Below are 27,566 nucleotides of genomic sequence, written 5' to 3'. Positions count from 1 at the left end.
CTATACGTAGCACTTTTTTAAATAAAAAAGGGCACTTGACTGTCAGGTCAGACTTCATTTTCTACCTGACTGCTGATCCAAACCTCTTCTTCTGAGATGTCACAACAGGATCAATAAGGAGGTCTGGGCAGCATGTATTCATTTCCTTTGTTCAGCCTTTGAATGCACTTTAAAGAAAACAACAACGCTGTGCAAAAATTCGTATTGAATAGCCTGAGGTATTCTCCTTTTGGCTTCTGCTTTGGTTTGGGCTTCTATTCTTCCCTATATTTGTAGAGAATGCGTCCTTAGGTGGGTCCCAGCCCTGTCGTTAAGGCTGACCAAAGAAAGGATGACTGAAGAGGGAGATGGAAGGACGGGGAAGGGAATGTATAGTCTGTACTTAAGAGACTGGGAAATGTTACCAGGGCAGCAAGCAACAATGCCATTGACAACTTAATGTGGCTGGGTGGCTTTCAGGGACTACTTTGTGTCACAGTTCCAAGTTTTTATGCACTGCGTTGCTGTCCCTAAATTCTCTGTGATTATATCCACCCAGCTAAGGTTTTTCCTTGCAAAGAACTGATCGTTCGGTAGTTGGTTGGGTGGTGATGGGAAAGATATTTGTTATTCTGTGTTCGCAAATGTACTTTAATTTCCCGTTTGCACACGGTGTAAGTCATTCTGTGCAAGAACATAACTTCGCATCTTTTGGTTTGATTTGATTGTGGATCTCCCAGTCCTTTTCATGTACACGTATCCACAAACGGAACTCCGGTCAGATTTTTGTTAAAGGGGTTGGCTGCCCCCCTACGGACAGTCAAATGGCTGCATGCCTTGACGTACCCTAGTCTCCCTTCAGGAGGTTCCTTAAAAACAGAGAGCTGCCCTGAAAACCAAAATGGCCCATAACTTAAACTGAAAGATGGCATACCGTGATGTGTGCTTAAGAAAGCCCGTTTGGTGTAGTGGTTAGGAGTGCGGACTTCTAATCTGGCATGCCAGGTTCGATTCTACGCTCTTCCACATGGAGCCAGCTGGGTGACCTTGGGCTCACCACGGCACTGATAAAACTGTTCTAGCCGGGCAGTAATATCAGGGCTCTCTCAGCCTCACCCACCCCACAGGGTGTCTGTTGTGGGGAGAGGAATGGGAAGGTGACTGTAAGCCACTTTGAGACTCCTTTGGGTAGGGAAAAGCGGCATATAAGAACCAACTCTTCTTCTTCTTCCTTCCTCAAGGAGTGATGATGAGTATAGCCTGTTGGGAAGAGAGCTTAGAGTCATCAAAACCACTTTGTTTTGTGGCTTTGATGTAAGCAAAGAAAGAAGGCTGTACAGCTGTGAATCGCTTGAGATCGAAAGCAGTATGGAAGTGCCTCTCTTATCATTTTAGATTATTTTTTAAGAGTAGGGGTAGCTTTAGCTATGGCGACCTGAACTGTTCTCCCTTTGATCTAAGGGGGCTGATTATGGTAAGCATTCTGCAAAGAGGGCTTCTTCTATCGAGAATTAATTCTAAGCAGAGGGAGGAGAAAAGGCCAATAATGTCCTGGGTCGATATTGTCTTGGAGACGGGCTTTCCGGTATAACTGGCCTTCTTCCTGTCTCCCTTTGGCCAGAGTCCAGCACCAGTGGTTTTAAAGGCTGGACGTAGGGCCAATTAATGGTAGCCGGAAGGGCTGGAAACCCAAGAGCCAATCTGGGGATGTTGGTGAGGATGCAGAAAGCCTTGCCAGCCCCTGAAGCGGCATCTGAGAGGACCGTGACCAAATGCCGAGGGTCTGACCACCCAGCACAACTCTGCTCATTCCACAAGAGCAGCAAAATGGCCACAGCGGGGTGCTGTACAGGCTCCCAGTAGCCCCTAAAGCCTTTTGCCAGGCCCTGGTCTAACTTTGGAAATAACAAAGGTCTGGTGTCTCATATGGGGTGGGGGAACGAGGGAGGAAGGAAATGTCAATGGATATAATCGAATTACTAATCAGAATCAGGCCAGTCCTTTCATTATCGCGTTGGTAATAAGGGAACTATTAAAGCTGTGAAAGAGTCAGCTAATCAGCAAAAGCTGATGGAAATAGTCACACATAAATGTACACACCCCCATACACGGAGCACTTCCTGTGCTTTCTTTCAGTTCCTTCAGAGATCCCATGAATGCCAGTCTCCTTGTGTGTCAGCATGCATCCCCCTGGCTACAAGTCTGTTTTTGTTGGGGGTGGAGGAGAAGGCTCCTTGAAGGCAGATGACAATGTCGTTCTCTGGATTTTTAAAAAAAATTAGCTAGCAGTTACAGTCTTTTTGTTGGCCCTTCCCCCTTGATCCTACCACCCCACCCTTGAATGCAGTTTGCTTTGCATGACAGTTTTGCATCGGAATGGCCTGAGTCTGTTTGGGGTTTTTTTTTTGTTTGTTTTAGTTTTTTCGTGTGTTTGTCTGTTTGTTGTTGAGCATGACCTTTTTATTTTGGGGGGTCACTTTTTAATTTCTATTTCCTTTTCTTTCCTCGATGTCTGCTGCACCCTGTTTCGTCTTCTCCATCCGCCCGGTCGTCATGGTTCTGCTGCTCCATCACAATGCATTGTGATCCTGCCACACCCACATGCACAAACGCCCCGCCACCTTCTTTTCCTTCCAACCTCCACTGTTCCACCCACGTTCATCGTTGTTTTTTATTTTTTTATTTAAAAAAAAAAAACATTGACAATTGAACCCCCCCAAAACAACTTGAAACGGTGGCTGGCACGGTGCTTATTGTCGAATCAGGGTGAAAATTCCTTCCTACAGGCGACGGTTGAAAAACTCGGGCCTCTACCGCGGATCCTCTCGGACATCGCAAAAGCTTTGTCAAACCCCATGCCAATACAACAGCAGCTGAGACGGCTGACAGAGCATAGTTCAAGCCCAAATGTGAGCCTGTCTTCAGGACTTCAGAAGATATTCGAGGACCCCATGGACAGGTGTGTAGTGCCGGCTGTGGCTACATGGTACGTGGGAGAAGAGCCTACGCATCAGAACGGAAGACAGCTAGAGTCCATGATAGCTGTCCTCCTGCACAAGACTCTAATTAAAGCAATGACTTTAGAAATGAAGGTAGCAGGGGTTGAAGGGCCATTAGACTACACTGGGGTTTTCCCAGTGGGATGCAACCCTGGAGGGGGTTAGCTAGGTGGCAGTAGGCATCAGAGCCAATAGTGGCATAACGGTAAAGGTATCCCCTGTGCAAGTACCGAGTCATGTCTGACCCTTGGGGTGACGCCCTCTAGCGTTTTCATGGCAGACTCAATGCGGGGTGGTTTGCCAGTGCCTTCCCCAGGCATTACTGTTTACCCCCCAGCAAGCTGGGTACTCATTTTATCGACCTCGGAAGGATGGAAGGCTGAGTCAAATTTGAGCCGGCTGCTGGGATTAAACTCCCAGCCTTGTGGGCAGAGGTTCGGACAGCATGTTTGCTGCTTTACCACTCTGCGCCACAAGAGGCTCCAATAGTGGCATAACCCAGCCCAAATCCATTTATCGGTCCCATTGTTTTCTTGGAAAATATACCTTGCAAGCATGTCTTTCACTCTCCTACCCCCTGAAAATTAAAGAAACTTGCTCACTTTTCACTTGGGCTGGATCATACCCGAAGAATGTAAGAGATACAGTTCGTTGAACAGGGTTGATTGTCCTCCTGTGCATGACCTTGGCTCTGCTTAGAGCAATGGCTTGAGAAATGAAGGTGGCAGGGGTTGAGAGGCCACTGATTGCACCGGAGTCTTCCTGGTGGGCTGCAAGCCCTGGAGGGTATTAGCTTAGGTAGCTAGAGGCAGCAGAGGCAATGATGGCTTAACTCAGCCAAAATGTATTTATTACTCCTATTGGGTTTTTTTGGGGGGAGGGATATACCTTGCAAGCATTTATTTCACTTTCCCCTCCCACCCCCTGGAAATCAATGAAACTTTCTAAGTTTTCGCTTCGGCTGGATCATACCCAAGGGATTTAAGGGATGCAATTAATTCGACTGCCTCCTAGAACACACGGAGCTGATTAGCTGCAGGGTTACAGAGAAGGGATTTCTTAACTTTCCCCCCGAATGAAAACATTAATACCTTTTTCCTTTTCCCTCCTCAGCGAAAGCAAAGTGACATCGACCCAGGAAAGCGAATATTCATTGAAAGGCCAAATGCTTTGGATCCAGCATTCAGCATCAAGAAGCGCAGCCTCATCTGATCAGGGGGATGACCCGGTCATGCCCAATGCCAGAAGCATATCTCTGATGGATCTACAAGATCCCAGCGTCCCACAGAGCTTTCCTGCATGCATGATTCATGACAGCATGCTAAGTTCGTCCGGGAGTCACCTGTCAGTCGGGGAGGTGGGGGGCATGAAAGTCTTTTACGGCATGCCCCAGAGTGCCCCCCAGAGTCGAAGGCCTCTGAAATCCCCCGTGAGTCAGCCAGGCAATCTCCAGCCCCTCTCGTTCCAAAACCCTGTATACCACCTCAGCAATGCTTCCATGCCCCTCCCCACGGTCCCCCAGCCAGTGCCCCAGCCCACTCCGCCCCAGCAGATGTCCACCCCCACTCTCTCCCACCCAAAGTCTACAATGTCTGTGGATTCAAGCCTGGAAAACATCAGCATGGCCAGCTCCCGAAGCCAGCACAGCGATGATTTAAAAACAGGCAGCCCCGGCAATGGCAGCATGGAGGACATCACTAGGAGGAGCGTGAAAAGTGAGGATTTTTCCTGGCGGGGAGCCCTGGCCGAAAAACGCATCCCGATAGCTTTGCCCCGGCAGAGCAGCACGGGGCAGGTGCCGGTCCGCAAAGTGGAGCAAGCGGGGCTGGGCGCAAGGGCAAAAGCTCTCCCCCACAGCGCGTCCGTCAGAAGCACGGGGAGCGTCTCCGCAGCATCCGCTGTAATAACCACGGAGCCGCTCCAGAACGGGAATCGGTCACAGCAGCTGTCGTCCTCTTCCCGAGAGAGCCCGGTTCCCAAAGTGCGGGCTATTCAGCGGCAGCAGACGCAGCAGGTAGGGCCACTGCTGGGCGTGTCCCTTGAAACTTAAGGGCAGGTTTCCTTTTGTTTTTCCAATGGATGCGAGTGGCCGGGGCCCTATAAAGGGCAACGTTAGCAGGAGCGTTTGTTATTCCTGGGCAGGAAGAAGGCCTGGCCAGCTGTTCCCTCTAATTCTCCTGGGCTGTCTGATCCCGAACTCTCTTCACTGGAGGCCAAACTACTCCCAAGAACTGTGGCAGGGGGAGGGGGAGGCCTCCAAGTGATAATATCATCAAGTCACAACTGACTTATGGCAACCCTGTAGGGCAGGGGTAGTCAACCTGTGGTCCTCCAGATGTCCATGGACTACAGTTCCCATGAGCCCCTGCCAGCGTTTGCTGGCAGGGGCTCATGGGAACTGTAGTCCATGACACCTGGAGGACCACAGGTTGACTACCCCTGCTGTAGGGTTTTCAAGGTGTAAGATTGTCAGACGTGCTTTGTGGTTGCCTTCTTTGGCATCACATCCCTGGTAGGAACCCCTCAGAGGTCTCCCATCTGGATACTAGCCAGGGACGACCCCAGCTTAGCTTCCAAGATCCGATGAGATGGGCTAGATTAGTCCTCTCCTATTCTTTGGGCTTGACTTGTGATATAATTGCTTTAAAAGGGCTGCCAGTATCGTAGTCGCGTTTGCATCTAAATCCATGATCACTACGTTGCCTCGCACCATGTTTAATCAAACGCTTGCTCATCTCGCCTCTTTTTTAAGAAAAAGGCTATAAATCAGGAAAGGGTGGTATAGAAATCTAATAAAGAAATCTAATAAAATTATGGGGGGGGGGGGATCTGCTATGCTTTTAAAAGTCGAATAAAACCAGCAGTCACCTGTCAGTCAGAAATACCTCTCAAAACGACTCCTTTTGCAGGAAGTATCCAAGCTCCATAAATGCTTAAGTACTGTCACGAATGTTAGATGGAGCCCGCCATGCAGGATTTCAAGTATTCTGGTTCATGCTAAAGAACTGATGCCAAACCTATGAGGATGCTTGTATATGCAGGCTATTTATTTTGGTTGCTTTTGTCTCACGTATCGTTAAGGCTGATTTTGCCTAGGGAGATGGACATTTTAGCTAGTAGAGAAGAGAGATTTGTGGACCGGCATAATATGGATTTACCCTTTGGAAGTCGAGCAACTGCTGTTGTGATGTGCACTCCCCATCCCTAAGTATAGTTACATGTGTTGTGTTTACAGTTTTATCCGGTGTAAAGGCCCGCCTTGTCAGAACGTCCTCCTGAGATATGTTTTTACCCTTAGGGGGTATGTTACTGGAAATGGCTGCAAAACAAACAAGTACTCACTCAAAGGCAGTAGAGAAAGTATAGAAATACACAGCCAAGGGGCTTTTGTGGGGAGGGGAGAGTCTTTCCTGTTATCAGTATAGAGTTGCCAGTTCTGGGGTGGAAAATACCTGGTGATTTGGGGGTGAACCCTACGGAGGGCAGTATTTGAGGAGGAGAAGCTGCCATTTTCTCCAGGTAGCTATGTTGCTCTGCAGTAGAAAAGCTAGACTCAAATCCAGCAGTAACCTTAGAGACCAGCCAGTTTTCCAAGACATAAGCTTTTAAGAACTCCCTTTGTCAGATACAGAAAAGGCATTTTGACTCTCCGCGAAAAACTTGGTGGTCTCTACCTACTATTGGAATCAAATCCCAGATTTTCTTCAGGATAACTTAACTCCCATAGTCTGGAAGTCCATATTTCTGGGAGATCTCTAGGCCCCCACCTGAAGGACTGCAACCTTGCTGACAGGTTTAGCTTTTACAATGGAAGCACATTTTGATCGATCGATCGACTGATCGATAGATTGTTTAGACGTATTGCCTGCCACTTCTATAACTGGCTTATGGCGGGTTATAGTTGTCTACGTTAAAAGCCCCATTAAAGGTAAAGGTATCCCCTGTGCAAGCACTGGGTCATGTCTAACCCTTGGGGTGACGCCCTCTAGCGTTTTCATGGCAGACTCAATACGGGGTGGTTTGCCAGTGCCTTCCCCAGTCATTACTGTTTACCCCCCAGCAGCAAGCTGGGTTTTACTCATTTTACCGGCCTCGGAAGGATGGAAGGCTGAGTCAACCTTGAGCCGGCTGCTGGGATTGAACTCCCAGTCTCATGCGCAGAGCTTCAGACTGCATGTCTGCTGCCTTACCACTCTGCACCACAAAAGCCCCATTAAAACCCCCTTAAAACAATTCTGGACATTTATCCATATACAATAACAGACTCTTTAAAACCATGGCAGTCTACAACCCAATAACCCCGCAGAAATCTAGTACAGGAGTGGAAGGAGAGAGCACAGGTCACATAGTGGGTGCTTATGCTCTTAACACTGGGGGGCCCATTTATAAGAACCTCACTTTTCTACCAAGCGAACAGGCTAGCAGCCCTCCTTGCATGGTTGTGTTTTTCCAATTTGGGAAGTTGCAGCAAAACCAAGAAAAAAGTTTTGTGTCATTTTAAAGACTTAAAAGTTTTATCGCAGCATAAACTTTCATGGACTAAAGTGTCCATAAGACTCTTTTGCTTTTTTTCTTGAGTATATGATGCTTGCCACCAAACGGTGGAGGAGGACCATGAAGTATTCCGGGTACTGCTTTTTGTCCCCTCCTTTTCATGGAGTCCCTAAGGCGACCATCAGTACAACTGACCTGGCTGTGCAGTACCCGCAGTTATCTTATAAATTGCTTGCTCAGATTTCCATTACATTTTCCCGCAACGAATTCTTTAAGGCAGGTTTTCTACTTCCCACTGTGTTGCGTCTTTGGATCCATTTGTGGCTTGTTCCAGGCCCTCTAAAAGCCATTAGACACCTGAGATCCTGTGGTCTTTGACAGAAAGGAGCTTTTCAGCAAATGCCACTGCATATTTTTAATTGCAAATGACACTCTGGAATTTACCCCATCCCCCAAAATGGCCATATTTCCCCCCTTCTGGGATTGATCTGTGGGTGTGGACGGGTGTGAAATTCTTATTAATTAGTATTTGTTTCTGAGAACAGAGAAGAGCCCTTTACTTGTGTTCAAGAGGCCAAATTGTGCTCTGCATAGTTATTGTGCGCGTGGGCAGGGGACAAATTGAAACCGCAGCAGTAGCCATAACTTTAAGAGAAGCCGCCTAAAAGACCCAGATAGTGAACTAGCTTTCAAGTTTCACGCAGCTCTTCATTAATAATCAGAAAGGGGAAAGAGGAGGAAAAGGTTACAAAAAAGAGTTGAGGGGAAAGAGTATGGTGGAAGCCACCGTCTGCAAGGCAGGATGATTCTGAATTTCTTTGCAGAGTAACTTAGTTTGTGCCCAGTACAAAGCATACTGATAAAAAAAAGAGCAGTGGCTGATTTCCCTCTGAAAACAACAGTTATTAGTATCTGTATCTAACTGTAGTCAGAAGTTACATCACAGACCAAAAGTAAAGAAAAACTACAGATTAATTTACAGGAAGAGGATGAATTCTTTTTTGGGGGGGCGGTGTCTTTTTCCCCCCACTCTAGTTGTTGTTGTTGTTGTTGTTACCTGCATTACTTGATCTAATACTTAGCATGCATTTAATAGTTTGCCAAAATGGGTGCTATGACAGCTTGTCCACTTCCTTCCCTCAGAGGCAAGATTTTCCCTCCATTTTTCTGTTTCCCTTCAGTGACTGAGCCATCCTTGTAATGTGTTTCCTTCTTTTCTGAAGAACTCTGGTTGTCCCACCCTGTCAAAGTACAATATTTTGAGTCGTTGGCTCAGCCTATGAACCTGAGGGAAGCTTTAGGAGCTCGCCTTAGCTGAAATGACCTCAGGGTGGTCTAATGTGGTGGGATTATATTCCATTGAAGTCCCTCCCTTCACCAAATCCTACCCTAATCAGGATCCACTCCTAAAGTCTCCAGGTATTTCCCAACCCAGAGCTGCCAATCCTACCTGTTGGGATTACTCTTTTTGCTTGACCTTGCCATTATTGAGTACAATATTGTTCACTCAGCAGGACAGAAAAGCCCAAAGTGGTAGATAAGCAATAACCTTGTAGGCATCTGTCTACTGAATTGATAGTTATATGGCATTTTCTTGAGTGACAAAACCATGTCATTTGTCCTGCCTATGAGTGTTCTTCATACACGTGTCAGAGTGACAGAGTGGTTGTTTAGCCAGTGGATGGGACAATTCTGCACTTGACAGGCCTGTGCCCCACATCTTCCTCTTGCTCTGCTTGCAGATTCAGTCCCCAGTAGACTCTGCCACAATGTCACCAGTGGAAAGGACAGCTGCATGGGTCCTCAACAATGGGCAATATGAAGAGGATGCTGACCAAGATGAAGTCAAGCATGCAGAAAAGGTAACAGCCCCTGCTGTAAATTGACCTTAGTAGTTGCTGTGATCTTTAGCGCACATCCCAGGGGCAGATTGGCCATATATGGGAGAATTCCTGGTCAGCCACTGAGGGCTGCCTCTTCTTGAACACCTAGGACCTCCTTCAGAATCCCCCCCCCCATGAATGTCATACAACTGTGCTAATTCGACTTGCAGCAGCCCCGTTGCACTCCAGCACGCCCAAGCAGTGGTGCTGTAGTAAAGCCAGGCTCTGTGGCTACTCTGGTTCTCAGAAAGGATTCTTAGATTTTCACAAAGATTATCTCTAGAAGAGGTTATCTGTAGATAAAGGAAGCAGAGAGAAAGAAGGGACACAGTGTAGTTTGAGTCTAATGATTTCACAACTCAGGCAGAAGCAATCTAAGGTCCTGGAATTCCAACGTGAATGCGTCAAGGCCCGTAATGCTTATGCATCAACTGTTTGGGTTGCCTTCGAATGTTGGCAGCTTGGTTAGCTTCCATGTTGCTGAGCCTCTCTGTGCTCAGAAGATGAAAATCATGGTGTGATGCAGTGGAAAGGAAGGGACAGAGAGCTATAAGAGTGTTATAGCTGGAGTGAAGAGCCACAGAAGGGCGGCCATACATTCTGCTCGTGGCTGTCAACTGGCCAGGGAGATGTCAGTATCTTGTGATATCATTTCCTCCCAGTCTCCATGGGCAAGGGGTCCCACCCACCCCCATTGTTTGCATTTGTCAACCTTGGGATTTGAAGATGAGTAGTCAGTAGAGAATTGAACTCCCATTGTTAAGACGTCATGACCTCTAGGGAAATTAAGAGAAAGATACAGTGCCCGTGGTTTGTTAGGATTGTGGAATTGTGAGACTGAGGCAGTGTAAGTTCCTGAGACTCGAGCAGAATGCCGACCCCACTCACAAAGTGACTAATGATGCAGTTGGGAAGGGAGGCCCGGGGGGGGGGGGTGAACAGCCATGCTTCCCAACCCTATTCTGCATAAACGCTCCACTTCTGGGCTTCCTTGAAGCCTGAAAAATGTCCCTGGTATTCTGATGTAATAAAGGAATAGAAAGTGCACAGATGGTCTGCACAGGCATCAAGCTGAGTCAGAATAAAATGAAACCATGTAAATACACAGTCCTCTAAACGCTAATTTACTTATCCTTAACAATGTTTAGCCGTGTCTCAGTGGTGGAGCATCTGGCTTAGCATAGTAAAGATCCCAGATTCAATCCTGGCACCTCCGGTGGAAAGGCAGTCTGTGATGGGAAAGACCTCTCCCCTAGACCCTGGAGAGCTGCTGCCAGGTTGTATAGCCAGTGCTGGCCTTGATGGATCCAGGGTCTGATATAGGATATTGCAGCTTTGTGTGTCCACATGTTTATATTAATTGGGATAAGCTAGGGACACTTTAAGAGCCTCTTGTGGCTCAGAGTGGTAAAGCAGCAGACATGCTGTCTGAAGCTCTGACCATGGGGCTGGGAGTTCAATCCCAGCAGCCGGCTCAAGGTTGACTCAGCCTTCCATCCTTCCGAGGTCGGTAAAATGAGTACCCAGCTTGCTGGGGGGTAAACGGTAATGAGTGGGGAAGGCACTGGCAAACCACCCTGTATTGAGTCTGCCATGAAAACGCTAGAGGATGTCACCCCAAGGGTCAGACATGACCTGGTGCATGCACAGGGCATACCTTTAGATTTAGGGACACTTAAGGGTGCAGCATTTAGAAGTCCTCCATTGTGTAAGATTTCAGTTATAGGGCTTCTTTCCATTGTCCCTCAACACAATATTGTAGAACGGTATCGGCTGGGTATCAGGAAAACAGTTGTTTAGCAGTATAACTGGCTTCCTGAGGAGGTGGTGTTCTTCCCTTCACTGGTGGTCTTCAAGCAACTGCTGGACAGATATGTATCCTGGATGCTTTAGGTCAGGCTTTCTCAACCTGGGAGAAACCCTGGGGTTTCTTGACAGTCATAGAATCATAGAGTTGGAAGGGGCCATACAAGCCATCTAGTCCAACCCCCTGCTCAACGCAGGATCAGCCCAAAACATCCTAATGCATCCAAGAAAAGTGTGTATCCAACCTTTGCTTGAAGACTGCCAGTGAGGGGGAGTTCACCACCTCCTTAGGCAGCCTATTCCACTGCTGAACTACTCTGACTGTGAATTTTTTTTCCCTAATATCTAGCCTATATCGTTGTACTTGAAGTTTAAACCCATTACTGTGTGTCCTTTGCAGCCAACGGAAACAGCATCCTGCCCTCCTCCAAGTGACAACCTTTCAAATACTTAAAGAGGGCTATCATGTCCCCTCTCAACCTCCTTTTCTCCAGGCTGAACACTCCCAAGTCCCTCAACCTATCTTCATAGGGCTTGGTCCCTTGGCCCCAGATCATCCTCGTCGCTCTCCTCTGTACCCTTTCAATTTTATCCACATCCTTCTTGAAGTGATGCCTCCAGAACTGCACACAGTACTCCAGGTGTGGTCTGACCAGTGCCGTATACAATGGGACTATGACATCTTCTGATTTTGATGTGATGCCTCTGTTGATACAGCCCAAAATGGCATTTGCCTTTTTTACCGCTGCATCACACTGCCTGCTCATGTTTAGTTTACAATCCACAAGTACCCCAAGGTCTTGTTCACACACAGTGCTACCTAGAAGCGTATCCCCCATCCAGTAGGCATGCTTTTCATTTTTCTGACCCAGATGCAGAACTTTACACTTATCTTTATTAAATTGCATCTTGTTCTCATTTGCCCATTTTTCCATTGTGTTCAGATCTCATTGAACTCTGTCTCTATCTTCCGGAGTATTTGCCAGTCCTCCCAATTTGGTGTCATCTGCAAACTTGATGAGTAGTCCCTCCACTCCTTCATCTAGATCATTAATAAACTAGTAAATAAGCCCGCTGCAGTCGGAATGCAGTGGGCGCTAGCGAGGTTGGTGAGCCTGGCGGGTCGTGCTGGGGCAGGAGCGGCTCGGCATGGGGCCGGCTGTCCGGCATCATGGGCGGCCTCTTACCCGGAGCAGGAGGCGAGTCCGCAGTGTAGGCTCCAGGTCCGTGGTTGTTGGCGTCGGCGGGAAGGCGAGCGGCGGTGTCGGCGGGCGGGGCGCGGAGGGCCCGAGGCCAGGCAGGCTGTATGTGCGCAGCAGAGAAGCCAGCGCTGCAGTCGGGGGCGCCTCCGCGGCTGGGCGCAGCTGCGGCGGGTGGCAGCACGGGCCGGTCCCGGGCGTGTGGGCCATGTCCAGGTGTCGCAGAGGCGGCGGCAGGGTGTTGCTGGGCGTTGTTTGTTGCGGAGGCTGAGGCGGCAGCAGGGGCGCGGCAGCTGGCCGTGGCTGGGCTTTCTGCGCGGCAGCAGCCGCCCGGGCGGGAAGCGACAGTGGAAATGGCGGCAGCCGGCTAAATGCAGGCAAGCTGGAAGGGTGCCGGATCGGGAGGCGCTTTGTCCTCCCTATTTGTGAGTCCGGCAGCAAGGGATCAATTGCGAGCCACGTGCAGCGCGGCTCGCAATTGGTCCCTTGCTGCCGGACTGACAATCGGAGGGCCCAATCAGCAATCGGAGGGCCAATTGGGCCCTCCGATTGTCAGTCCAGGGGAAGGGACCTATCGGCACCCTTCCTCATCATGGACAGGGCCCGCCCTCGGGGCTCTTAACGAATTATTTAATCCGCTCCGCTAGGCAAGCCTTTTCTCAAACTCTGGCCAGATCCATTTGAAGCCCTTTGTGCTTGGGGAATCAATGACTCATCCCCTGTACTTTTCCTCTTGCCAGCTGCTCATTTGCAGCCAGGCTCCTGGGGTATGGGTAGATTGCAGGCCCCAATTACTGTAATATAGATGTGAGCTCTAGAGCAAAAGATATTTCTCCGCAGACTGCAAGGTTATGGAATGGGGGCTGCAAGGCAATTTGGAGTCAAATCCTATCCCAGACAGTAGATTCTCACCTGATTTATGCCTGGAGTTGACCACAGTGAACCACTCCACATCTGCTATCTAGCCCTGTTTTCCTTGTCAGAAAAATCAATATCCCTCCCAGACTGTACCATACCCTCTGTTCTGTTCCCCCATCTACAGTATGAGCAAGAGATAGCCAATCTGAAGAACCGGCTAACAGTATCCAGTCGCCGACTAGAAGAATACGAACAGCGCCTCCTCGCTCAGGAGGAGCAAATGAAGCAGCTGCTGACAGCATACAAAGCGAGGCTGGAAGACAGCGAGGAGCGGCTGCGAAGGCAGCAGGAGGAGAAGGATGCTCAAATGAAGAGCATCATCAGCAGGTAAGGAGAGCGGAGAGCATTGGCCATTGGGGGGGGGGACTGGCAAGCAGTTATGTGGGAGGGACTTTGCAACCTGAACATTTAAGATATCAGCAGCTCCTTTGTGAAACATAACAATAGCTTGTCAATGGAATGTGTCTTTTATTACACACGTGGAGAGACTAGCTGGAAGGTACTGAAATCACTCTGGGGGTTTTGCCAGAATCAATAGCAAGTCCCAGAGGAAGTGTTTGGAGCCAGTCTTTGGGAGGGACCATGACTCACTGGCAGCATCTGCTTGGCACCACTGTCTTGACCCCGGGATACATGCCCATGAAGACACCAAGCTGACACAGGACTCATTGCAATGAGGAGGGAAAGTAGCTTTATTAGGAGTCTCAGGGAGCAACTACAGAAACTTGCCATTACAGAGAAACATCGCTGATGATGTCCTATAGAGAATTTCAGGAACAGAGAGGCCTCAGCCTCCCTTCCATGGATTTGCGTGCCAAAAGGCGTTCCCATGGAAAGGCAGTTTTATCTAAACTACAAAGTGGAACCATTCTTCAAATAACTTAGCACCCAGATGCGAAGAGTCAGGCAAGGTTCTTGCATTCCTTAAAACACTAAACGGTACCACCCATAAAAGATAACAGGAGCAACTTCAGAGGATGAAAAGAACAAGGGAATGAAGAAGGGAAACTGGGAGAGCCACCCTGGGAAAAGCAGGCCCTCTCAGCTGGAAGGCAGGTACCTGGGCTTAAGGGTTCCTGACAATCAAAATAGTCCAGTTCAGAGTCCCATAGTCAGTGATGGGACAGATGTCTCTTCCTAAGTCCCTGGAAAGCTGCTGTCAGACTGAGTAGTCAACATTGAGCTTGATGGACCAGTGGTCTGATTCAGTATTAAGGCAGCTTCATGGGTTTTTCGCATGGTGTTCAAGTTAAATGAGCCTGCTTGAAGGAGATAGATGCTACCTTCAGTTATGGTGAATTTACCTATAGAAAACATAATGGAGGAACAGGATGGAACAGCTCTTGAGCCAGTTGCTGGGAATGATGTTTGCTTATCCTTTCTCCTCACACCCGAAGCCACGATCAAATTCTTTTCTGCCTGTTCATTCTTACTCTCTGTTCTAGGCTAATGGCTGTTGAAGCAGAGCTAAAGAAAGATCACGAGAAGATGCAAGACGTGATAGAGACGAAGCAGAAAATAATCGACGCACAAGTAAGGAGCAGGATCGTTTCCCCTTCCTTTTTTTCTTTTCTTTTTTGGCTTGCAGATGCTGCCACCCTCATTCTCCCCTCCTTAGTCTGCCCTGCAAACCTTGTGAAGTAGCGCCTGGGAAATGCCCAACTCAGGAACTATCTCACTGGGACAAGCTCTGGTTAGCATGCCTCTCCAGGACGAAGGTATCTCTAGCCTCAGGCAGCCTGAGTGGTCAAAACGTGTACCCTCCTGACAGACAAGCATCATGGAGTCTGAGCCAAGGGCTCAGAGCTGCTGCTGCTGCTGCTGCTGCAGAAAGTCACGATGCAAAAACAGAGGGCACTTAGCTTGTGACTTCAGCTCGCCTTGGCTTGGCATGATGCCTGTTGGGGTGGCGGTGTTCCTTTGGCATTGGGCTTGGCTGGCATGGGAGAAAGAGAGATGCCTGCAGACTTCGGTGCATGCCCTCCTACTGGCCTCTCTGGAGTGGGTCTTAAAGGCTTTGCTCTGGTCCCCTTTGCTCCCTCCCCACAGACGGTATGTTCAGCCAGAAGGCTTTAAAGCTACATGTGAAACAATCAGTTTGCTCGCTTCCTATATGCTGTGCTTGTGTGATTCAGTTAGTAGGGCAGGAGGGAGAGACTGACCCTCCAAGCAAATAAGTCTCCTGCTTTGGCATCTATCACGATGGGGAAATCTTCTTCTTAGATGCCTTTGGCACTAGCCACATTTCCCTTGCATTCACCCATCATTTAAAGAAAGAAAGAAGGAGCCAGAGCTTTTCCATTGGCTTGTCTATTCATACATGCTCCATGACACTTTAAATTGAACTAGAAATGCCCGGGTTACACTCAGGCCCAGACCATGGGAATGGGGGCTGCCCCAGCAACTGAGAGCCTGATGGTGTTGAAAGCGTGGGAGACCCTTGCGAGAGACAAGAGCAAAACGAAGCCTCCCCCCCACACCCATGGGTTCCCTGTGGGGTTCACTAGGAAGCATGTGGCTCCTTACATTGAAGCAGAGAGCAATGGTGTAGCTTTTGCTTTCTTGTCCTGTGCTCTGGGCACCCGACACTTTCCCCATCTGATATAGAGTTGCTGGTGTTTCCCCCCTCCCCACTTATTGACCTTATCCTGGGTGAGGGAGGTGGGGGTGGGAGAGCCTGGATGTCCCTGCTCTCCCTCCCAAGAACGTCGGCATGCCCTAAGCTCTGGTTTTTGTGGTTGCAAGTGACCTCTCCACTGTGTTAAATTACAGGTCTTAATGGGGGATGAGATAATGCAAGCAGGCAAGTAACACCTGATCAGTTCTCTAGCTGAGCATCTCCCTGCCCCCAGCCTGGCGCTCTTGCCTCCCCCTACACATTCCAGCTCCTGCCACTCCCTGCACCTCATCCAGATGCATTATGGGACCCTCCTTGGGGAACCAGTGCCCTTGCTTTTTGAGCAAGGAGTTGACGTCAAGGTCTCCTTCCCCATGGAGTTGAAAAAAATTATACCAACCACTTGAAGACTCTGTGTGTGTGTGTGTGTTTTGTGTTTGTTGGTTTGTTTTAATTTGGATTGCCATACATACAGTTATAAAGCAGGAGCTAAAGAGACAAGTTAATCCCCATTTTGTATTATAAAAGCCATTTTAGGATTACAACAAGCATCTAGTATATTGATCTCAACAACAACATCTTTTCAGATGGAGTTTCAGTCATTCTCTCTAGATTTAGAGGGGAAATATCATGAATTTCCTCAGTAATCTGAAACTGATGTAGGAAAATAAAAAATAGACTAATTTAGGAGGGTGGCCTATGGACATGAAAAAGCCACCAATTTTCCACCGATTAATTCCACTGCAGTTAGGTAACTGGGGCCTCTTTGTGTAAGCTGCCCTGAGCCTCTGGGAAAGAGCCGGGTATCAATGGGAAAATAAATAAATTAAATACAATAAATAAATCCAGGAGTATCCCAAGGCAGTTATGAAGGACACTGAAGTGAGTCTCAGTATAATCAAAACCCTCATCCCCCAGTGAGACCTTCAGGGTTGGGCATTTTCAGAAACTTCAGCTTAGTGTATTGTTAAAGAATTGGTTCAGATAAATTTTTAAGTAAAAAAAAAATGACATGTTTTGGCAGGAAGAACAAGGAAGCAGGGGGATATCCTCCGGTGAGAATGAGAATTCTTCTTAGAGAGTTGACCTTCCTTTATGTACAGTCTGTAGGTAGGTAGAGAGATCACCCTCTACACAACGATTGCCTTCCTTCCCTTTGTCCTGCTGACTGAAGCCGTGAGATGGAAACATGCCTAACTATGTTCCCTTTCTGCTCAGTCCATAGTCCTTATCAATCTTGCATATGGCTTAACAATTGGCTAAACCCCTTCCCAGGGACGTCGGAGCCGAGACCCTCTTTGGCTGTTCCAGGGGCATAGCAAGAAAGGAAGAGTTGAGCGCTGTGTTCCAGGCCTTGACCCAACCTGGGGGAAGTGGGACAGGCTAGAGCTTAGTCAAGAACATGGTTTGTGCACAGTCACGGAGGGTGGGGGAGCTCATCCCATTTGCTGGGGAGGGGGAGTGCCTCCTTCTCTGCAGCTCCCCTTTGTTTCCAGAGGGCTTGTGCAAGACCCTGTCAGCCAGGACCACACAGCACCCAGCAGCACTTGGCAGCATCACTCTCCTAAGGAAAGCAACTTATTCATTCCTTTGTGTTTTATGCCCTCCATGCCTTGTTTCTCCTCCCCGTCTCTTGCATCATGCCCCGCAGATCCATCACATGAAGCGCCAGGTTTACTGTCAAGGCAGGAATGCTGAACATGCCGTTCCGGTTTCCTGCTAAAAGGCCCACCGGCCCTGCACCATGTGCCCTTCATTCTTGGCTGGTGCCATTTGGGGAAGAGGGGGGTGGGGGGGTATGGATTTAAGGCTAAGCCAGAGCTGGTCCTTGTGGCTCGCTGCTTTGATTCTCCTCCCGCAGAGGGGCTAGGATTTACACAGCTGTTGTTCATGCGTCCAGCCATTCTGTCGATGCAGAAGCCCCCTCCCCATCACCCAGTTTCTGAATCAATGGCAGAAAGGGGGGGGGGCTTTTAGAGGCCATATGGTCCTGGAGTTCTCTGAGCTGGAATGGGTTTAAGGTGCCAGGCACCCCTCTTTGGTTTTTGTGTCTTGTCAGTGGCATCTTCTTCCCCTCCCCCCCCCACCATGCACATTTCCTCTTTCCTCTCCCCACACCCTCCCCACACCCTCCCATCACATAACTCCTTATTTCTGGCTTCTGGCTGCTGTTCCGCCACCCCACTTCTGCCCTTGTTGCTGCTGCACTGTCGCACTGCTGGCATCTGTTTTCTGTTACGATTTCTGGTGCACCGGGGCGTGTTGCAAGCCCTGATTCCAGGAGAGCATCAGAGATCCTGGTCCTTGCACACTGGCTGCACATGAGAATGAATCCACTCATATTCGCTTTCTGCCTTTTTCTGTTCTCCTGTGTTTCCAAAGAAGCCCTTAAACCTCTAGGACGTTCACCGCTGTCTTCTGCCTCGACATTTCGAGGCGATTGACCTCTACGTTAGCTATCCGTCTCAGTGGATTGGCAGCTTCCACAGAAGCCATGCCGGATGGCAGAAAGAGGCAGGCTCATTCCGTTGCACCATTGAGCATCAGCTTGGCTGGCTGGATCAGTGGGGGGAGGGCAGGTCTCCTTAACGGGCAGCCGTCCTGAGACACGGATGTTGCAGGTTGGTCTGTGATGAAACTGAACAGCAGAGCCGGTTCAAGGGATTTGGATGGCCCAAACAAGGCACACCCACCCCCTCCTGGGTCTGCACTACTTCTGGCTTGGTTTGCACCTGGCTAGCGGTGGGACATTCCCGGGAAGGGGGGTTGCCAATCCCCTCTCCTGCCACTGATGGCTGGGGAGGAATCTGGCTCCTGCAGTGCCTTTGGTACGTCCCCATCCCCTTTCCACTCACTGCTTGAGTGGCCCAGCCAGAGACTGCAGGCAGTTCTGATCTTGTGCTGTGCATTACTTTGCAGGAAAAAAGGATCCTGTCTTTAGAATCGGCAAACACCCGCCTGATGAGCGCACTGACCCAAGTAAAAGACCATTACAGCATGCAGGCGCGCAACGGAATCTCCCCGACGAAGCTTTCAATAACGGAGAATGGGGAGTTTAAAAGCAGCAGCTAACAGCCATTTTTCTCCCCACGACTTGCCATCTTTCTCCTGCCTGGCCACGTGCCTCTCCCCCCGTGCTCCCTAAGGCACTGGCTTCGAAGCAGGACACTTCGGAGAAAGGTTGGGAAACAGCCGTCAGAGGGGCTGCCACCCTTGGGTCCTTTCCAAGGTGGCCTTGCCCAAGCGTGCTGCCGCCAGCTCGCCTCCCCCCCCCCCAGGGTATAATAGGTCATCGCAGTCGCCTCCCAAGCTCCAGTGTGCATCAGTTGGTTTGAACATAGCAGCAGCCTGCCCTGTCTTTTGTAACATCTGGGACAGGGTGGCCCTCAACCATCACCCACCAGGCCAAGGGCAGGACATACTAAGGCAGCCTTAATGGCAAGCGGAGATTCATTGTGGCCCCCTCTTTGGGTAGCTGGGAAGGGGTCTTTCTTTTTGCACCAGCCAAGGAGCGGCAAGGGGTGGTCTTGTATGCATCTTCGCCACATACCAAGAGCCATATATTTGGAGAACAGCAGCCATTAACAGCAGCCAGCTCCCACCGGCAAATTTACCAACTCCCTTATTTCTTCTGCTCTCACCATGTCCAGAACTTTAGCCCAAGAAAAGGAAATGACTCCACTCCAAGTGGATGAGGTGGAAGAACGTTTGGCAGATGGGCAGAACAGGATTAACATGTAGTCCTGCGATGCCCCCTCCCCATTGCACTACAACATAATAGTGCCCCCCGCCAGGCAAACTTGCTTTGCTGGGGAGTAATGCAGTAATGCTGAGGTCACTCTTGTGGGCAGGGAGGGCTGGATCTTCCCAGTCCTGCCGACATCAATGCCATGTTTCCTGCCCTCCATTATAACCATCAGATCGTATACCCTTGACCGAAGAACGGTACACTCCTATCTGGGATGGTTGTCCTCTTCCACCGAGCGCGTAGTTTCGGGAGGGACGCACATGGAGCGGTGAGGGAGGTAGGGGACACCCGCCTAGCCAGCTTGGCTTTACTTGCCTCTTATTGTTATGCCAATAAAGGTTTATATATATATATATACCATCAGATGTTGGCAATTAACAAATTGTTCTAAATTATAATTTAACTATCTGTCAGGTTTTTTGAACTGCCATTTTTCATTTTTAAAGAAATCTCTTGCTCCATTAATTGATTAGATCGGTGGTTCCCACCGGGCCGCGGCTCCCTCTCCCCGCTTCCCCTGCAGTAAGAAACTTCCCAGGCCGCAAGCAAATTGGCCGCAAAAGCGGCTGATTAGCTTGCAGCCCAGCAAGCTTCTTTTTGTGGGAGGGGGGAGAGAGGGAAGCAGGACCGCGCATGCGCATTTGCGCCATGCGCAGCCGCAAACGGGCATGCGCGGCCAGGATTTCGCCCTCCCCGCCACCGCCGGTCCGCAGCCTTAAAAAGGTTGCGGACCACTAGATTAGATAATGCCTTTTCTATTATATCTCTGCAATGAGAGTGGCTAGTCATTTTTTTTTAAATGAAAGCTTGGGATTCAGAGAACAAATAGGTTGCCCCCTATGCCAAGGAATAAATGGGCATAATTGTGGGTGGGGAGGACATTTCAGTCTTCCAGGGCATTCTTTTGGGGATTTAATAACTACAGTCCTCTTGCAATTCAACTTCAAGAGGAGATTACAAAGCAAAGCTACTAAATTAATTATTAACAATGTACTCCCTCCCAGGGTTTGATAAAGGTACCTAACCATAGGAATTAATATCTTGCATTTCCCACTCCTTACCAAAGGAACTTTCTATTAATCTTTGTGGCTTCTGTGCAGTCCCATATAGCTTGCGAGTTCCTCTCCGTGGCAGGCCTGCGATTCTACAGAACCCATGTGGGACTGCACAGAAAACTACTCGATGAACAATAGTTACAGGTAAGTGCAACCCAGTTTAATATGTCTTTTCTTTCAGCCTTGTTGTTGTTGTTAGGTGCGAAGTCGTGTCCGACCCACGGACAATGATCCTCCAGGCCTTCCTGTCCTCTACCATTCCCCGGAGTCCATTTAAGTTTGCACCGACTGCTTCAGTGACTCCATCCAGCCACCTCATTCTCTGTCGTCCCCTTCTTCTTTTGCCCTCGATTGCTCCCAGCATTAGGCTCTTCTCCAGGGAGTCCTTCCTTCTCATGAGGTGGCCAAAGTATTTGAGTTTCATCTTCAGGATCTGGCCTTCTAAGGAGCAGTCAGGGCTGATCTCCTCTAGGACTGACCGGTTTGTTCGCCTTGCAGTCCAAGGGACTCACAAGAGTCTTCTCCAGCACCAGAGTTCAAAAGCCTCAATTCTTTGATGCTCGGCCTTCCTTATGGTCCAACTTTCGCAGCCATACATTGCAACTGGGAAGACCATATCCTTGACTAAACGCACTGCTGGCAGGGTGATGTCTCTGCTTTTTAGGATGCTGTCTAGATTTGCCACAGCTTTCCTCCCCAGGAGCGTATTTTAATTTCTTTGCTGCAGTCCCCATCTGCAGTGATCTTGGAGCCCAGGAAAATAAAATCTGTCACTATCTCCATTTTTTCCACATGTATTTGCCAGGAATTGAGAGAATCGGATGCCATGATCTATGTTTTCTTGATGTTGAGTTTCAAGCCAATTTTTGCACTCTCCTGCTTCACCCGAATCAACAGGCTCTTTAATTCCTCTTCACTTTCTGCCATTAGAGTGGTATCATCTGCATATCTGAAGTTGTTGATATTTCTCCCTGCAATCTTGATCCCAATTTGTGACTCCTTTAATCCCGCCTTTCTCATTATATGCTCTGCATACAAGTTAAATAGGTAAGGTGACAGTATACAGCCTTGCCGAACTCCTTTCTCAATTTTGAACCAATCAATGATTGGTTCAGTTCTCACTGTTGCTTCTTGACCTGCATATAAATTTCTCAAGAGACAAATAAGATGCTCCGGTATTCCCATCTTTTTATGAACTCGCCACAATTTGTTGTGCTCCACACAATCAAAGGCTTTAGCATAGTCAATGAAGCAGAAGTAGATGTTCTTCTGGAACTCCCTAGCTTTCTCCATGATCCAGCGTATGTTGGCAATTTGATCTCTAGTTCCTCTGCCTCTTCGAAATCCTGCCTGTACTTCTGGAAGTTCTCGGTCCACATATTGCTGGAGCCTAGCTTGTAGGATTTTGAGCATAACTTTGCTAGCATGAGAAATGAGTGCAATGGTGCGGTAGTTTGAACATTCTTTGGCATTGCCCTTCTTTGGGATTGGAATGTAAACTGACCTTTTCCAATCCTGTGGCCATTGTTGAGTTTTCCAAATTTGCTGGCATATTGAGTGTAGCATTGTCTGCATCATCTTTTAAGATTTTGAATAGTTTAACTGGAATGCTGTCACCACCACTAGCTTTATTGTTGCTCAGACTTCCTAAGGCCCATTTGACTTCACATTCAAGGATGCCTGGTTCCAGGTCAGTAACTACCCCATTGTGGTCATCAGGGATGTTAAGCTCGCTCTTGTATAGTTCTTCTGTATAATTTGCCACCTTTTTTAAATCTCTTCTGCTTCTGTGAGGTCCCTACCATTTTGGTCCTTTATCATACCCATCTTTGCATGAAACTTTCTCTTCATATCTCCAATTTTCTTGAAAAGATCTCTGGTCCTCCCCATTCTATTGTTTTCTTCTATTTGTTTGCACTGTTCATTTAAGAAGGCATTCTTATCACTTCTAGCTTTTTCTCTGGAATTCTGCATTCAATTGGGTGTATCTTTCTCTTTCTCCCTTGCCTTTCACTTCCCTTCTCTCCTTAGTTATTTGTAAAGCTTCCTCAGACAGCCATTTTGGTTTCTTGAATTTCTTTTTCTTTGGGATGGTTTTAGTTGCTGCCTCTTGTACAATGTTGCGAACCTCCGTCCATAGTTCTTCAGGCACTCTGTCTATCAGATCTAATTCCTTAAATCTATTTGTCACCTCTACTGTATATTTGTCGGGGATATGATTTAGTTCATACCTGAGTGGCCTAGTGCTTTTCCCTACTTTCTTCAATTTAAGCCTAAATTTTGCAACAAGAAGCTGATGATCTGAACCACAATCAGCCCCTGGTCTTGTTTTTATTGACTGTATAGAATTTCTCCATCTTTGGCTGCAGAGCACATAGTCAATCTGATTTCTGTGTTGACCGTCTGGTGATGTCCATGTATAGAGTCGTCTCTTGGGTTGTTGGAAAAGAGTGTTTGCTATGACCATTGTATTCCTTGACAAAATTCTACCAGCCTGTGCCCTGCTTCATTTTGTACTCCAAGGCCAAACTTGCCTGTTATCCCGGTTATCTTTTGGCTTCCTACTTTAGCATTCCAATCCCCCATGATGATAAGCACATCATTTTTTGGTGTTGCTTCTAGAAGGTGTTGTAGGGCTTCATAGAACTGGTCAACTTCATCCTCTTCAGCAGCAGTGGTTGGGGCATAGACCTGGATTACTGTGATGTTGAATGGTTTGCCTTGGATTCGAACTGAGATCATTCTGTTATTTTGGGGATTGTATCCCAAGACTGCTTTTCCTACTCTCTTATTGATTATGAAGGCTAATCCATTTCTTCTGCGAGATTCTTGTCCACAGTAGTATACCTGATGGTCATCTGAATTAAATTCACCCATTCCTGTCCATTTTAGTTCACTGATTCCTAAAACGTCGATGTTCAGTCTTGTCATTTCTTATTTAACCATGTCCAGCTTGCCTTGATTCATGGATCTGACGTTCCAGGTTCCTATGGAATACAAATCTTTACAGTAGCGATCCCCAACCTGTGGGCCGCGGACCACATGTGGTCCTTCAACTAATTGGAGGTGGGCCCCGAAGGACGCCTTCTCCCCCCGCCCCAGACCTTCACTTCATCCCCCCTAGCCCTTTACAACATACTTCATTGTTGTGGCGTGTCTGTATCTTATTTTGAAGGGATGTTTAAACATTACCATAGCGATCAGAGAGCGCTAGGGCAGTTGAGAGTAAAGGAGTAAACTACCCCCCCCACCGGGCCTCAGTAAAAGGCGTTGAGTGGTCCCCAGCATTGAGTGGTCCCCGGTGACAAAAAGGTTGGGGACCACTGCATTACAGCATCGGACTGTCTTTTCGCCACCAGTTACTTCCACAACTGAGCGTCCTTTCGGCTTTGGCCCAGTCGCTTCATTCATTCTGGTGCTACTCGTACGAGCCGTCTGCTCACCCCCAGTAGCATGTTGGACACCTTCCGACCTGAGGGGCTCATCTTCCGGCGTCATATCGTTTTGCCTTTTGAAATTGTCCATAGGGTTTTCATTGCAAAGATACTGGAATGGTTTGCCATTTCCTTCTCCAGTGGATCACCTTTTGTCAGAGCTCTCAGCTATGACCTGTCCATCTTGTGTGGCTCTGCACAGCATAGCTCATAGCTTCACTGAGCGACGCAAGCCCTCTTGCCACGGCAAGGCAGCGATCCTTGAAGGGGGTCTTTCAGCCTACACTAGACATATTTTCCTTAATAACAACAATTGAGTCTTTCTTACACCGACTCTAAGTAAACTGGATTGGGTCTCACTTTGACCAACCTCACAAGGAAAGCTGAAGGAATTGGGGTGCCCTAGACTAGGGTGCCCAAAATTTACCTCTTGTGCACCTGGCCAAAGGATGCTTTGATACATGAAACATTACATCTGGCTGATTCTGCGTTGAACAGGGGGTTGGACTAGATGACCTGTACGGACCCTTCCAACTCTATGATTCTGTGATTAGATGAATAAGTTTTGTAAGATGTGTCAGGACCAACCTGGGTCCCCCTAAGCCGGTGGTCCACAACCACCGGGCTGCGGCTCCCTCTCCCCGCCCCCCCTCCAGGCCGCAAGCAAATTGGCCGCAAAAGTGGCCAATTAGCTTGCGGCCCGGCAAGCTTCTTTTTGTGGGGGGGAGAGGGAAGCAGGGCCACGCATGCGCGTTTGCGGCAGCTCTCACAGCAGAAAACTAGCCGGGCCGTGAGTGAAGCGGCCGCTTCTCTCGTGGCCTGGTGAGCTTCTCTCTGCGGGGGTGGGAGAGGCAGGTGTGGTGGCCCGTCACTGAGGCCTTCACGGACCACTACTGGGCCGCGGACCGGGGGTTGACGACCCCCATATTAGATAACAAAAGAAGGATTAACAACTAGGCAATACAGTCTGTTGAAGCAAATAGCCTAGAATGGTGGTCCCCAACCACCGGGCTGAGGCTTGGTGCCGGGCCGAGAAGGCCCTGGCACTGGGCCGCGGCTCCCTGCCCCTGCAGGGCTGCGCCATGCCATGCATGCGCGTTTGGGCGGCTGGGTCGCACATGCGCGTTTGAGGCATGCGTGGCCGCAAACACGCATTCGCAGCACTCCTGTTTGAGGCATGCATGGCATGCGCGGCCGGGCGATCGCCCTCCCTGCCACCGCCGGTCCGCAGCCTAGAAAAGGTTGTGGACCACTGGCCTAGAAAACAATAACACCAACTCTTCTACCTAAGACATTGATACTTGGCTTCAGATGGCACAGTTACAGAATCCTGGAATTGGAAACTATAAGCTTAAGTGTTCTTCTACAACCCAGCACAGTCTATGTCTCTATCCCATAAAATCATCAAATCAGTCTCCTTTCCTTGATCTTTTGCTTTTGTTCTTTTTGACCCTATAGCATCAGATGATGCTCCAAATTCAGTTAGGACCCACATTCATGGGAACACCCTTGAATGTTGCATCATCACTTCTGCCCCTGCACCTTATGGACAGTTGATGTGCAGAAGAAACTAATTGCTATATCCCTGTGAACAAGATGGATTAATTACTGACACCTGCAAAGGTGGAACAGGTCCACTAATATTCACATGAACTCTTAGGCGGAAGCAGGGTGCTTTGCCTCACCAGGTGTCGCTAGACTCCTCTTTTATTAAGCTGTTAAAGATTAACATTAGGAATTTGAATTAATGAAGAGATCAGCCTGCTATTAGGATTCACCATGAGATCTTCAGGGCTTTCTGTGCCAGAGAAATAGCCCTTCTTGGTTTCTTGGACCACCTGAGCTCAAAAACCCTCCCTGCTTAGGTGAGGAGGAGGTGGAGACAATAGAATATGCAGTGCCCTCTTCAAAGGAGAAGAAGAGGGTCGAAGACAAAATAGAAAAGCACATAATCTACACAATGGATTGGCAAAGCAACTAGTCCACCTGCAACAGCAGCCGTGTTCAAAAGGGCAGGTAAGGGCACCCAACCACTGGGCCGCAAAGGCCCTGGCACCAGGCCGCGCCACCCCCCGCCCCCCGCAGTAAGAAACTTCCCAGGCCATAAGCAAATCACCCGCAAAAGCGGCCAATTATCTTGCGGCCCGGCAAGCTTCTTTTTCTGGGGGGGGGAGGAAGCAGTGCCGCGTATGCCCCATGCGCATGCGCAGCTGGGCCATGAGTGGCCGCAAACACATGCGCAACCGGGCGATCGCCCTCCCCGCCGCCAGTGCCGGTCCGCAGCCTTTAAAAAGTTGCAGACCACTGCTTATGAGAATTGAGTGAATCAGTAGAACTTGTGGGCCAATGCAGCAGCCTCTTCAGAGGGGCAGGGGAGGGCTGCTAAGAGCAGCTTTTCTGATTGGCCATGGGAAAGGAGTTATATTATAGTTGGTGCCGAGTAGAAGTCGGGGTTCCACACATGCACATGAATGGCCTCTATTAATAGAAGGTGCACTGAGGAAGGAATACATGTCATTAGAAATCCCCCCAATGAGGAATGCAGGGAGCAGCTGCCTTTCTGGTACTGGCTCTTCTAACAGCAATGTCAACAAATGCCCCATTTCCTGCCATTTATGATTTAACAGTTGGGCAAGGGTCCTTGGCTGACATGGGTGATGGTTGATGGCCTTGGGTGGGTAATAGCAGGCTGCTGCTATGTTTAAGACATCTGTTGAAAGCCCAGCAATGCACAATTTTGGAAGGTCTGAGCGGAGGGAGGTACGGCTGCTGTTAATATGACTTGGGGAAGCATGCCACCATTCAAGTGGCTTTAGGGAGCTTAGCACCATCAAAAGGCTTTGGGGGGGGGGCTACCACCTGTAAAATGGCTTTTGGGAGACTGCACTACTTTACAGGACTTTGAATAATTTATTTCAATAAGGCTTATCCACGTTAACGACCCCCTACTTTGTTCCCTTCCTCTCCCAATTGTATTTTTATGTCTAGGTTTGTTCTAAAAAAGATTTATTTTTGTTTTGTGAATATTTTTGGACAGTTTCTTGTATATGTACAAATATAGATACATTTGAGGTCTTTTATTGAAAATAAACTTTAACTTTAAAACACTTTGGACTCGCCCTGTGTGTGAATTGATTGAAACACGAGAGACGATAAACTTCAGTTTATTTATGTTATTTATATAGACCAGTTTTCTCACAGGCACTCAAGATGGATTACACAAAGTCAGTCAGTACAGTCAACCAGATGGGACATTCAACAGTCACATCAGATTTGGGTTGTAGAACCAACCAAAAGTTTTTTTTAAAGGAGCATAAGCGTTCATGTTCGTAGCTTTTGTGCAGCCATACTTGGGGCCAGCCACAGAGAGGAGCTAGTGAGCTTTTCAGATTAAAAAAAATATGATCCCAAGATCACAGAGGAGGTTGACTTTC

General features: G+C 48.5%; 1 protein-coding gene across 10 annotated transcripts in view; it reads left to right on the top strand.

The window, feature by feature from the left end:
• RASAL2 (RAS protein activator like 2) overlaps positions 1-27,240 on the top strand; it is a 292,197-nt gene extending 264,957 nt beyond the window's left edge. For 5 of the 10 annotated variants that reach the window (XM_077332483.1, XM_077332478.1, XM_077332485.1 and 2 more), the window contains 7 exons: positions 2,745-2,938; positions 4,092-4,992; positions 9,215-9,334; positions 13,403-13,605; positions 14,724-14,811; positions 16,051-16,081; positions 18,815-27,240. In XM_077332483.1, the coding sequence (XP_077188598.1) occupies positions 2,745-2,938; positions 4,092-4,992; positions 9,215-9,334; positions 13,403-13,605; positions 14,724-14,811; positions 16,051-16,081; positions 18,815-18,954 (1,677 nt within the window). In that variant the 3' untranslated portion in view covers positions 18,955-27,240. Of the gene's footprint in view, positions 1-2,744; positions 2,939-4,091; positions 4,993-9,214; positions 9,335-13,402; positions 13,606-14,723; positions 14,812-16,050; positions 16,082-16,919; positions 17,006-18,814 lie in introns of all 10 variants that reach the window. The other 5 variants (XM_077332480.1, XM_077332481.1, XM_077332482.1 and 2 more) reach the window with 5 other exon arrangements.
• The last annotated feature ends 326 nt before the right edge of the window (positions 27,241-27,566 follow it).

The sequence above is a fragment of the Paroedura picta genome, chromosome 4 (assembly GCF_049243985.1).
Source record: "Paroedura picta isolate Pp20150507F chromosome 4, Ppicta_v3.0, whole genome shotgun sequence".
Taxonomy (NCBI): Eukaryota; Metazoa; Chordata; class Lepidosauria; order Squamata; family Gekkonidae; genus Paroedura; species Paroedura picta.
Note: the sequence above shows the minus strand (reverse complement) of the source record. Positions and strands in the feature narration are given on the sequence as shown.